The following is a 13,248-nucleotide window of genomic DNA, read 5'->3' as shown; positions in this document are numbered from 1 at the left end:
AGCGGAGAAGGTACGGTGGGATTCGAGATGGTCAGTGATCCGTTTGTTGACTTGCTTTCGAAGACCTTAGATAGGCAGGGCAGGATGGATATAGGTCGTGTAACAGTTTGGGTCCAGGGTGTCTCCCCCTTTGAAGAGGGGGATGACCGCGGCAGCTTTCCAATCCTTGGGGATCTCAGATGATACTAAGGAGAGGTGAACAGGCTGGTGATAGGGGGTGCGACAATGGCGGCGGACAGTTTCAGAAATAGGGGGTCCAGATTGTCAAGCCCAGCTGATTTGTATGGGTCCAGGTTTCCAGCTCTTTCAGAACATCTGCTATCTGGATTTGGGTAAAGGAGAAGCTGGGGAGGCTTGGACGAGTAGCAGCGGGGGGGCGGGGCTGTTGCCAAGGTTGGAGTCGCCAGGAGGAAGGCATGGCCAGCCATTGAGAAATGCTTGTTGAAGTCTTCGATTATCACGGACTTATCGGTGGTGACCGTGTTACTGCCTCAGTGCAGTGGGCAGCTGGGAGGAGTGCTCTTGTTCTCCATGGACTTTACAGTATCCCAGAACTTTTTGGAGTTAGAGCTACAGGATGCAAATTTCTGCTTGAAAAAGCTGGCCTTTGCTTTCCTGACTGACTGCGTGTATTGGTTCCTGACTTCCCTGAACAGTTGCATATCGCGGGGGCTCTTCGATGCTATTGCAGTTCGCCACAGGATGTTTTTGTGCTGGTCGAGGGCAGTCAGGTCTGGAGTGAACCAAGGGCTATATCTGTTCTTGGTTCTGCATTTTTTGAACGGAGCATGCTTGTCTAATATGGTGAGGAAGTAACATTTAAAGAATGACCAGGCATCCTCAACTGACGGGATGAGGTCAATATCCTTCCAGGGTACCGGCCAGGTCGATTAGAAAGGCCTGCTCGCAGAAGTGTTTTAGGGAGCGTTTGACAGTGATGAGGGGTGGTCGTTTGACCGCGGACCCGTGCGGATACAGGCAATGAGGCAGTGATCGCTGAGATCTTGATTGAAGACAGCAGAGGTGTATTTGGAGGGCAGGTTGGTCAGGATAATGTCTATTAGGGTGCCCATGTTTACGGATTTAGGGTTGTACCTGGTGGGTTCCTTGATGATTTGTGTGAGATTGAGGGCATCAAGCTTGGATTTGTAGGACTGCCGGGTGTTAAGCATATCCCAGTTTAGGTCACCTAACAGAACAAACTCTGAAGCTAGATGGGGAGCGATCAATTCACAGATGGTGTCCAGGGCACAGCTGGGAGCTGAGGGGGTCGGTAGCAGGCGGCAACAGTGAGAGACTTATTTCTGGAGAGATTAATTTTTAAAATTAGAAGTTCGAACTGTTTGGCATAGACCTGGAAAGTATGACAGAACTTTTGCAGGCTATCTCTGCAGTAGATTGAACTCCTCCCCTTTGGCAGTTCTATCTTGACGGAAAGTGTTATAGTTGGGATGGAAATCTCAGAATTTTGTGGCCTTCCTAAGCCAGGATTCGGACACGGCAAGACATTAGGTTGGCAGAGTGTGCTAAAGCGGTGAGTAAGGCAAACTTAGGGAGGAGGCTTCTGATGTTGACATGATGAGGCCAAGGCTTTTTCGATCACAGAAGTCAACAAATGAGGGTGACTGGGGACATGCAGGGCCTGGGTTTACCTCCACATCACCCGAAGAACAGAGGAGTAGTAGGATGAGGGTGCGGCTAAAGGCTATCAAAACTGGTCGCCTAGAGCGTTGGGACAAAGAATAAAAGGAGCAGATTATGGGCGTGGTAGAATAGATCTGGCATAATGTGCACGACAGGGGTATGGTGGGGCGTGGTACAGCGGAGGCAAGCCCAGCACTGGGTGATGATAAGAGAGGTTGTATCTCTGGACATGCTGGTCTCAATGGGTGAGGTCACCGCATGTGTGGGGGTGGGACCAAGGAGGTATCAGAGGTACGGAGAGTGGAACTACAGGTCATTGCAAACCAAAACAATGATAATGATAACTAGCCTGAACAACAGTATGCAAGGCAATTGATATTTGAGAGAGACATACAATAAGGCATAAAGTGATTGCAGGCTTGATTGGGAGAGCTAGCTAAACAACAGGTAAAATAACAGCAGCAATAACAGGGTGCTAGTCTAACACAGCAACAACAGGTAAAAATGGCGACGACTAGGCAGAGAGGGTCGGATTAACTACACCAGATCCTGAGTTAAAGCACAGAGCCGACAGATAAAACACAAATAAACAGAATGGAGTACCGTGAATTAATGGACAGTCAAGCATGCATCAGCTATGTAGCCAAGTGATCATAGTGTCCAGGGGGCAGCCGTAGATGGAGCAGGAGGCCTCCACTAAGCTAGCACGCGCGTTTAAAGTTAGTAGCCCGGGGGTGGTCTGCTCAGACGGAGGGGGTCTGCTCAGACGTGGTCGTGTCGACAGAGAATCCAAGCCAGATGGCGATGGCGAAAGAGAGGTTGTGAATTGTAGAATGTGTTTGCTAACTGGTGCTAGCTTCGTGGCAGTGGCGCTAGCTGCGCTAGCCGCAAGCTAGCTGTGAGGATCAGAAGCAGTGGCTCAGGGATTACGCAGGAATCCGGCTTGTTGTCGAGAGACAGTCCGATGCTGGTAATTGGTGAGTAATATCCAGGCTAATAACAGGGCTGGTGTCTGTGCAGAAGGTAAAAGCTACTAGCAGCGGCAAAAAAATGGCTAAATTAGCTTGTAGCTGGTATTGTAGCCCAAGAATTCGCTGGTAGACCTCTTCAGCTAGCCGGCAGATGGGCCTAGCTCGAGGCTAGCTCAAGGCTAACTGGTGCTTGCTTCGGGACAGAGGTGTTAGCCAGTAGTAGCCACTCGGTTGCAGCTAGCTAGCTGTGATGATACGGTGTAATTGTCCAGAGCTTGCGTCAGGAATCCGGTGATGTGGTAGAGAAAAAGCAGTCCTATATGCTCTGGGTTGATATCGCGCTTGCAGACTGGCAGGTATTGGCCCGGTATTGAAGCTGGCTGTGTCCGAGTTGAGGGTGAAGACCGCAGCAGTGGCTAACTGACTACTAGCTAGTAGCTAGTTATCTGGCTAGCTTCTGATTGGGGGTACGGTTCTAAAGTATAAAAAAATAGCAGGTCCGTACCACATTGGGTGAGGCGGAATGTAGGAATGTATATTCAGTTCCTAGGTGGAAAGTGAAATTAAAATATATACGAAATGTATACGAAAAATACGAAGACTATTTACACGGGACAGGACAAGGACAAAAGACACGTCCGACTGCTACGCCATCTTGGATACTTGGATATACAGATTTGCATATGTTTTTGCAGGTGCACAACAATATTCACATAATCCAAAAAATAGAAATTAAGACAGTATATTAATAGAAAAAGGTGTGTACAGCAGTAGTTATAAAGGATGGGCCATGACTAGAATACAGTATATACATATAAAGTGGGTAAGACAATTATTTTACTTAGAATGATATTACCTCACCAAAATTAAAAACGTTTATTTTGCTGTATTTGACTCTGTTGACAATAAAACAGTCATTGAAATTGAGGGTTGAGGGGTCTTTCTGGTTGCATTTGATAAAATGTCCATTCGACTGTAGTGTTGAGAATGTTGAGCTGATGGACCTAGGTCATTTTATCGTATGTATATACAATTACATATACATCATATAATCATAATTAAGCCACCCCCTTAAGTAGACAATGGTAAATGGCTTGAGTGAACATTTATCCACCATCTTTGCTGCAGTCTGCCCTTCTAAAAGTAAAGTTTATGGTCCTTAATAGTACACTATTTCTCTTAGTGTCTATTGCAATGACATGGGGTGCTTTCCAAGAATGTACATAAGGTGAACTCCTCTTCTGCAGTGCCTTTAATAATATATTAGTAACTGGTGCGGTAGGTTATGTGTAATCATGAATTTCAACAACAACAACAGTTCGTAGAAGAACTAAGCTCAACGTTAGCGCATATGGTTACATCACCGACATATACGCCAACCAAAACACTTTCAAAAAGGTCTACAACAGCGAGCAAATAATAAGAAATCTCATTGGAAACCAATACAAATCATAATTCACAAGAAATGAGGGAATGTCATATAAGGTTTCTCTCGATTGATCAGCTACTACCTGTTAGTGTTTAGCTAGTGTCTTGTAATAGACTGTTAGAGCATGTAAGATTTGCTTCAAATTCAAATCTGGAACTTGAAGACAGTTTTTTATTCTTCCCACTCTAATCAGGGACAGATTCTGACCTTGGACAGCAGGTGGGTGCAATTAGTAGAACAGAAAACCAGCAGTAACCTCATAGGGTAAGATTGAATACCCCTGGACTATAGTCTCCAGTGCTAGAGTTGTACAGCAGCTATTGAAAGAGGCTGGCTAATATAATCTCAGTCCAGGGGTATTCAAATCTTACCCTATGGTTAACCAAAGTACTGCTGGTTTTCTGTTCTACAACCTGATAAATAATTTCACCCACCTGGTGTCCCAGGTCTAAATCAGTCTCTGATCAGGGGGGGAAGAATTTGAGTGCAATAGTCTATAGTCTTTATCTCCCTGTGATAAAGCCATTTCTGTATCAGATGAGATGGGGTCTGCTTGTTGTTTTTTTACATAATGTTGAACCTGACAGGTTTGGGTATCCCTTCTGAATGGCACCCAGCATGTCCTCTACTGCAGGTCATTCTATAGGGCTTTCAGTATGTCCTCTACAGCAGGTCTGTCTATAGGGCTGTCACAGCAGTGAGAGAACAGCACCCTCCCCTGGTCATCCAGGACAAAGTCTCCTCCAAGCTGAGAATACATGGAAAACAGAATGAACGAAAAATAGAACCATACAAGTACACTCCTTAATGAATGCATTCTTTATGTATCTGATCATCTCACAACCACACCTGAAACATATCATCTTCAATAGACGGCAGACCTCTTGGGAACTCCAGGTTTGCCACAACGTATTCAGCGTAGAGTAACATGTTGTTGAAGTTCAACACTTTCTTTAGAGATGCTCTCAAGCCAAAAGTGCTGTACACCTGCAATCCCCCAACATAACACGACTGTTCATAGTGCATTGTAAATTAATAGTAGTAGTAAATACACTACATAGTATGTATAACATACATCATTTCAGTCAGATAAGTATCAGGAAGTGAGGGAATCAAATACAGTTGACACTGCGATGCCTCGTTCTAAATCAATCAATTTGCCTGGTAACTCTAACCTTCCTGTGTGGGTCTAACACCATGTCATACTGGCAACCTGTCTCCGCTAGCCAATGCAACGCCCCCTCTCTGCAGCCAAATGACACCACCACCACTTGCACTGAACATGCATCCAGGGCAATCTGCAACACAAGGCACAGTGCTCTGTGTAATGACCTCAACTTTAATAGGTTTTTTTCTGTCCGGCACCTGAATGTGGACGTGCATATTATTCCTTTATCACAGTTCTGTGTATCCATAAAGGTTATAGGCTATGCACAGAGAACTAATGTTGATGAGAAGAGTCGACTAGGTGTATCATAAACCTTAGCTGCAACTGTCAACACATGGCTCACCTTATGGGCCTCCAGATCTTTCAGATGGATTCGACAGAGGAGGCAGGAGAACTGACGGATCAACACAAGTAGAACTTTCTCACCTCTCCCAAGGTACTTCCCTAACGTCAGAGTTCTGAACAAATACAGAAAGGCAGAGAGACAGACGAAATACGTCACTTCTGACAGACAGAAGCTAATTCCCTGGTTTGAGCTATTATCTATCGCAAAGAAGAGGCCGTGTAAGACAAAGTCATCAAACTCACGCTCCAGTCTGGGCATCAATGAGGGGTATGTCAGGCGACAGGCATTTTACTTGTGCCTCTTGACCAAAGATTCTATCGCCCAGATGTAGCTCCTTGTCCAAGTACTCCAGAAAACTATCCCACTGCATCTATTACCAAGCACATCCAGTTGATGTCAGAGGAAGGAAGTGATAAGTTAATACAAGGTAGCTGCCTCCAGAACAAGAAAAAACGCTAACCTGCTAAGCTAATACACAAGAGTTTTTACACAGAATCATGCAAGTAATATCAAACACAGGCCTAGCAACAGACATATCAGCGTACTCCCAGCTGCAAGAAGTCCTCAACAGCGTCCTGCATTTCAGCACATCTAGAGAGAGAGAGAGAACAATAACTATGTAACTTCTGTATGAGCTGTTCAAAGGTTAATCTAATGAGGTAAACAGTTAATTATTACTAAAGGCATTGGCTCTAATAAAGTTGATCTCACAAAGGTGTTGACATTCAAAGTCAATGGTTTTGATTAGGAAACATGGCTTTGCTATATGTCTTACTGGTAGCTTCTCTTCCATAGTTCCTCAGCTTCCTTTTTCTTCTTCACTGACATGCTGGTGGTGTATAATAATCAACGTCTTTTGTTATTTGCAAACATATTTGGTAGTCATTTCCAATAATAATCATTGAATCTATATAGGGTAGATTTTGCATTATTTCCAGAGTATATTTTCAGTGCCTGAGAGACTGAGTCAGTTTGACAGCAAATACGTGCTTATAGACAGATTGTAAAGGGTTAATAACTTGTTCATGTAAAACAGAACCTTGTGAATAACCTTGCCCCTGCTGGAATAAGTCCCAGTAGCGATTGGTCCAGTTCAATACGGATCTTCTTCCTGATGTAGTCTTGCAGAAGTCCTATAAATGATATACGTTTATTTAATTAACTGTCATAGCCTCTTTTGAGGACATTGCTGACTTTAACTTACTGTTGCCATTTGCCAACAGCTCATTAGCCTTCTACATATTGTCCATGTTGAGCAGGAATGAATCATGAATCTTTAATAGATAGCGCTAGCTGTAGGCCTAGTACACAACCTACCCTCTTTGCTCTCCTGTTTAGCAAGTTCCAATAGTGCTTTTCCATTTTCAACAAAACTTGTCAAGGCTTTCGCATAAGTCTGCGCATCTGTCTCCTTCTCAGCCATGTTGTATGGTTAATGATTAATGATTAACTACCAGCAAAGATGTGTAATAAATACAAGATATACAACTCCTAATCAATCCAGTGTTAGGCTTCCCATTTATACAACTCCCCCTTCTCAGCTTCTCTTCTAACATGGAGTTATAGAAAGAAGACAACAAGAGCACGTTTTTATTGTTTATTCTTAAAAAATCCAGTCAAATAAGTTATGATCACTTCATGTTCTTCATCTCTGATTGTAACTTACTGTAACTACACCATAGTCTAGTCAACTGTCTCCAGTTCCCTATCTCTCTGCTCCTGGGCCTCGTCTCCTTCAGCTGCTGCAGGAGAAGAAGAAGAATAAGAAGAAAAAGAGCCAGTGGTCTCCTCTGTCATCTTGTCTCCATTACACCCCTCTATGTGATGTTCCTCTGGGGTCTTGCTGGCCTCGCTACTGGCCTCTGGGGCCTCAGTGTGTCCATGTGGCTCTGTGGTGGTCTCCTCCTCTTCCTCGTTGTCAAAGAACTCAGGTGGCACAACGTTGGAAAGGGTGAACGACATTTGAATCTCCTGCAGACGGGACTTCTGGGCCTTCAGGTTCTCCAGCTCGCTGGTCAGGTGTGTTGCAGGAGCAGGTTTTTCCGGAGCAGGAGTTACAACTGCGAGGGTTTCTGTAGCAACAGGTACTTTGAGAGTAGGGCTTTCATTAGAGAGGTTTTCAGAGGGTGTCTCAATGGGCTTCTCAGCAGCAGGTACCTCTGAGTTCTCCTTCTCCTTTGTCTCATTTTCTTTCATCTCCGCTACACTGGTGGCAGCCGCTGGATTTGCTTCCTGGAGCTTATGAGAGAGACTGTTCCTCTCCTCCTGCAGCGCCCGGCACAGTTTTTCCAGCTTCTGGGTCTTCAGGGTGAACAGCTCAAACTCCTTTTCCTTCAAGGTTTTCTGAACGGAGTAGAAATATACAGGTTGAAAATCAGTACAGATATTCATAAAGATCACTCATAGGTATCATTCCAAATGGTATCCTATTCACTATATAGTGCATAAAGTCAATAGGGCTATGGTCAAGCGTAGGGCACTAGGGAATAGGGTGCATTTGGTATGCAGCCACTATCTCCAACATGAGTCAAAGAGTCATATTTAACTCTTTGTTGCTTGTTTGTCTTTCATCATGTCTTTGACAGAGGGTGACCGTAAAAGTAACATTCAAAAAAATGGGTGAAAAGTGTACGCCATGTTTATGGTATCTTACGTCTGTGAGCATATCAATAAGAGCCTTGTTGCAGCCCTCAAAACGGCTTTTCCATTGAATAGACTCCTTCTCCAGCTTCCTCATTCTCTTGGTCATCTACAAGACAAAACCCATCACATTTTAAAGTGTGTCAGTTCAATCGAAGAGTAAACAAAGGGAATGTATTTGTGCCATGGCAACAAAATTGACCTCCTATAAGATTATAGATAAGGTCATCATAATAGGAGATAGTAATATACGGAGAACAAGACTTAGGCTACCTTATCCATGTCCTGTTTGAAGCTGGCGTACACTCCATTGCTCTTCGACACAGTCCCCTGGAACTGATCGAACTTCTCAGAGTACATGGACAACTGGAGGGAGAAATGGGAAAGTTAAGTTTGTAAAATATAGAGACAGACACAGAGAGAGAGAGAGAGAGAGAGAGAGAGAGAGAGAGACAGAGATTTTGATTGTATTTTATTAGGATCCCTATTAGCCGACGGCAATGTTGACAGCTCGTCTTACACGGTCCGACACATAACGAAAAATACATTACAGACAAAAATACGAGGGGGGGGGGCAGACAGACAGACAGAGACAGTCTCCATTTACCTGGGCCTGCATCCCTTCCTCTTGCTCTTTCAGAATCTGCACCTTCACCTGTGACTGTGCCGCCTTATTTATCAACTTTGGAGAAATACAATTTATAAAAAAGAAATCAGTTAATAATTATTTGCTTTGTCACAGAATGGAATTTCTCAAAAATATTTTATGTCAGTGTCTAACTTATTCCATGCACTGATATATATTTCATACAGTATAAAAAATTTACTTAACATGTGATTAAACTCTTACATAACAAATACATATGAATAAAATATCTTAAATTGTGTCAAGACTTGCTGAAAGATGCTAACTTACATGATCCCTCTCTCGCTTGTGCTTCTCCTCTCCCTCTTTAATGAACATGTTTGCCTGTTCAAGTTTAGTTTCCAACAACTGCTGCTGCAGGTCTCGATGTTTGAATACCTTTTCCAGGTTCTGCAAGGTAAGACGAGGGAGACTGGGTCACTTTTCACCGAGACGAACATCACACGTTTGGACGCAACATAGCCACAGTAAGACAGGAGGCAAGGGCTAGTATTTATCATTGGTATATTGCTAGTGGTTAACATTTTTGACTTGAAAGGAGATCTATGACATTTATGCAGAGGAGATGAACAGAGCCAAGCTTATCAGACACTAACAACACTGTGGGGGGAAAAAACAACTAAAAAAACAACTTCTTTGCACAAACACTCACACTTGTCTTTTCTTACTAGCACCGACGTTGCTGATAGCTATTTGATTGAGGAACATTTACCTTACTATGACTGTGATGTGTGGTTGTCTCACCTAGCTAGCTTAAGATTCATGCACTGCTAAATGACTAAAAAGGAAACGTAAAATGAGACAAATGAACCACTGAGCATGCTCTTGAGTCTTGACTCATGGAGGAGCACGCTTTCTTTTGTCACACCGTGACTCCTGGTGTTGCATGGGCCTGTTGTGGTCAATAATGAGGGGCTCTCTATCTCAGTTGAGTACTGAATGCCGTCGCTAAGGAAATCGCAATGTGTTTGTGACATACCGTATGTTCGAGAGACGCACATAGTAACATTTGTTTTATTGTTTTAAAGCATCTTTGAGATTCTCATTGTATTGAAAAACGCTACATAAAATAAATATATTATTATAGCATGCTGATATAAGTAAACACATTCAGTTTAAACTGCACTACAAACTCCAGTCCAGAGCATCTGTAACAAGGCCCCATACCGCTTCTCTTGCGTCGTACTGGGAGATGAGGCTCTTGAGTTTCTCTGCCAGGTCGCTGTTCTCCTGACAGAGTTTGGTGTTGCGGTTACTGTGCTCCTCGATCTGGACCTGGATGTCCGTTAGCGTGCTCTGGAAGTGAGTGGTGATGTCCTTCCTCTTCAGGTCATCCTCCCTGCACCTCTGGAGGGTCTCCTCCTGCATGATCACATTATACAGGATGATGCACAGTTAGTTGGGTGGCAGGTAGCCTAGCAATGGGTTGCCAGTTAGAATCCCGGGAAGTGAGCTAGCAACCGGAGCGTTCCTGGTATCAAATCCTAGATACCATTGCCTGTCGTTGTGCCCTTGAGCAAGGCACTAAACCCCCACAACAGCTCCCCGAGCGCCCAGTGTGGCAGCCCCCGCACCTCTCCAAAACATCTATATGTATGTGTGTCTTTCGGGGGGGTTGGGTTAAAAGCGGAAGTCAAATTTAGGTTGGACCGTGTGTGCAATTGACCAATAAAGTTATCTTAATCTTCATCTCACACTCACAGACACCTGATGCACAGTAAGTTACACTCACAGATATACTCATAATGCAAGGAAATATGTACTGTAATGTCGCTGCACATACAAGCAGACACACAGACCGTGTACGCACATACTAAGGGCTCTATTCAACCCGCATCCCGGAAGTTCAGCTTTACAGCATCATTTAAATTTAAAGGCAATGTTCCCGCTTGAGTGGAGACTGCATTCCGAGGAAATGTTGCATATGTCAGCTCAATCGGAAATGACCTTTACATTTCTAACAGCGGAATCTGTAACGCTTCAGCTTTACAAATTGAATAGAGCCCTAACTGTAGCCTAACCATACACATGCCACACAATTTGAACTTAGTGAGCGCCGCTGGTTGTTGCATCAGACCTGGGTCAGTATTTGAGCTTGGAGTTTGCACTGGATTTAGCTTGGGAGTTTGAACTTTCGGGACTATTCCATTGGTTCCACTGTATAGGGAATATGAAATCAAGCACAGTTTAGGTATTTAAAAGTACTATTTGATATATGCATTTGATTAAGTCTGGTTGGCTGTAAACAGTGAGAAGAGAGCCTCACCTAGGACGTTAGACAGAGCAGTCTGTGTACTACAGTATATGCTACAACGAGAGGCTCACCTTCAGTGTCTTGTTGTGTCTCTGCAGCTCCCTACACAGAGATTCCAGTTTGCTGCGGGCCAGAACCGCTCTGCTGTGTTCACTCTGAAGCTGGTCCTTCTCCTTCATCACCTGAAGAAGCTTCTTCTGCAGAACCTTCAGCTGCTTCTGGTCACCCCGGTGCTCCTCCAGCTACCAACACACACACACATCATTTTTGTTCTTCACAAATCAAATATATGTAGAATAAGCAAATACTGTGGGCATAGGTGTAGACTAATTATATGGTACTGGTTAGCAGCCAGTTAGATAAATATAACTATATGCTTCACTATGAATAATATAAAACATATTTAGCATGAACAGAAAATACAAATGTACATGGGCAAAGACCACATCTAGTTCCCTACTAGACACCACGGCATACTACCTCCGGTGTATAATTCGGCATGGTCCACTCACCAGCTCAGCGTGCTTCTTGATGATGGCCTCCAGTTTTTGCTCTGGAGTGCCGAGCTTGTTCAAGCTCTGCATCAATAGCATGGCCTCTCTGCCTGAATCGAGATCATGTCGCAGGACAGTTAATACCACTAAAACTATTGATACACTGTAACACAAACAACTATTGATGCTGAATAGATGCTAAATAGAACAGAAGAGGAAAGATGAGGAAGAACACACAACCCACCGAGGCTTTTCAGCATCTTCTTCTCTAGTTTCTGGTCCTTGGCGGAGCTCTTGGTGACCTGCTCTGTCAGAACCTCCTCCTCCACCTCTTCCTGCTCAGCAGGCTCCTCACTGGCCTCCTGGTAGGTACTGATGATGTCCTCTAGCTGCTTGCTCAGGTCCTCTGTCAGGTCCACCTGACCCTGACACTGGGCTGGATCCCCCTGGTCACTCACCTGACATGTCTCCATTCTGATAGGCTTGCACTAAGATACAATGATACAGCATAGAATTAGAATTACTTGAACTAATATGGACATATTCTTGTTCCAAGTTCAATGTTTCTGTGAAGGATGACAGTTAATGAGACGAATCTTATAGCCCTATTTCACACACTCACAAAGAAAACGCCCTGATTAGTTTCTCAAGCTTGGAAATTAAAAGCAGTGCTATGTACTAATAGTATTTGATATACTACTGTATAAGAAAAGCCAAGGTCAAACCAATCTTTATCAGAATAGCTGAAATAATATTTTCCAATTTTATTTCAACTGTTTTCTCTTGTTTATGTATTTTATTACCCTTAATGACATAGTCGATCAGATTAGCAATTTATAATCTGTCAACCTCCACTGTCTGTTTGACTATTGAAGTCTGGTAGTGCTTGACTGTGGCCTGTTTACGTGCATATAATTAGCCTGCTGCCTGGGTGCATACCCTCTACTCAGTCTCAACTCACAGGCAGAGCAGAGTAGTCAGAGCACATGGCACCTGTTCTGGGCCCATATGCTATTTTAGGAACTTCTTAATATGGGCATGTTTTTGTTTTTTTTACAATCTTACGCTTGTTGTTGTAAATTGTAGATAGATTAATGACACTTAAAAAGATCACTTTAAATATCCAGCAAAGTACTTAAGTGACTACTTAACTGAGTTTTAATTTCTTCTGAGTAAATGTAAATTCTGACATACTGTATCTCTTTCTATTGCCTAATACATTCCAAGAAAAACTTTGAACAGAACATTAATTTGATACAACGGGACATGTAAAAATGCATTTGGCCTATACTGTAGCTGACAACTTCTCATAAAACACCAAAGAACAAGAGGTTCCATCACGATAGAAACATTACACTGCTTCAACGAGTGTGACAAGTCACCCATTCCCCCCCAAAAGTAAGCTTATCCTAAATACATTCAAACGTACAATGCAAACTTACAATGCACAAGACAGAAAACACATACCCATGAATATATTTCATTCTACACCATCCAAAACTCAAATATCTGCAAATAAACGCATAGAAGATATTGAACTGCTTCTTACCAAAAGGTCCAGGATCTAGGAGAGGGGAAAGGAGACGTGAAGAGGGGGGTAAGAGAGAGAGGGGGAGCTCTAACTCTGGCCCCACAAATTTAACAGCTGTGAAGAAG

General features: G+C 43.4%; 2 protein-coding genes across 3 annotated transcripts; both read right to left on the bottom strand.

Moving 5' to 3' along the window:
- Window positions 1–3,467: 3,467 nt before the first annotated feature.
- Window positions 3,468–7,012, bottom strand: LOC111963567 (peroxiredoxin-like 2C). The gene is made up of 9 exons (XM_023987108.2): window positions 6,876–7,012; window positions 6,598–6,691; window positions 6,334–6,387; window positions 6,104–6,149; window positions 5,801–5,928; window positions 5,556–5,670; window positions 5,220–5,342; window positions 4,894–5,031; window positions 3,468–4,792 (listed from the first exon to the last, which is right to left on the bottom strand). The coding sequence occupies exons 1-9, from the start codon at window positions 6,979–6,981 to the stop codon at window positions 4,685–4,687; spliced, it is 912 nt and encodes a 303-aa protein (XP_023842876.2). The 5' UTR covers window positions 6,982–7,012; the 3' UTR covers window positions 3,468–4,684.
- A 129-nt stretch (window positions 7,013–7,141) lies between these two features.
- On the bottom strand, window positions 7,142–13,248 carry LOC111963555 (beta-taxilin-like). 2 transcript variants are annotated; one of them, XM_023987086.1, is made up of 10 exons: window positions 13,142–13,248; window positions 11,837–12,080; window positions 11,611–11,702; window positions 11,170–11,340; window positions 10,012–10,206; window positions 9,115–9,234; window positions 8,806–8,880; window positions 8,472–8,564; window positions 8,212–8,307; window positions 7,142–7,901 (listed from the first exon to the last, which is right to left on the bottom strand). In XM_023987086.1, the coding sequence occupies exons 2-10, from the start codon at window positions 12,063–12,065 to the stop codon at window positions 7,242–7,244; spliced, it is 1,731 nt and encodes a 576-aa protein (XP_023842854.1). In that variant the 5' UTR covers window positions 12,066–12,080; window positions 13,142–13,248; the 3' UTR covers window positions 7,142–7,241. The 2 variants fall into 2 exon arrangements, with proteins under 2 accessions (XP_023842854.1, XP_023842855.1); XM_023987087.2 differs by lacking the exon at window positions 13,142–13,248 and adding an exon at window positions 13,060–13,138.

The sequence above is a fragment of the Salvelinus sp. IW2-2015 genome, linkage group LG4q.2 (genome assembly GCF_002910315.2).
Source record: "Salvelinus sp. IW2-2015 linkage group LG4q.2, ASM291031v2, whole genome shotgun sequence".
Classification (NCBI taxonomy): Eukaryota; Metazoa; Chordata; class Actinopteri; order Salmoniformes; family Salmonidae; genus Salvelinus; species Salvelinus sp. IW2-2015.
This window is presented reverse-complemented; position numbering and strand designations above follow the sequence as displayed.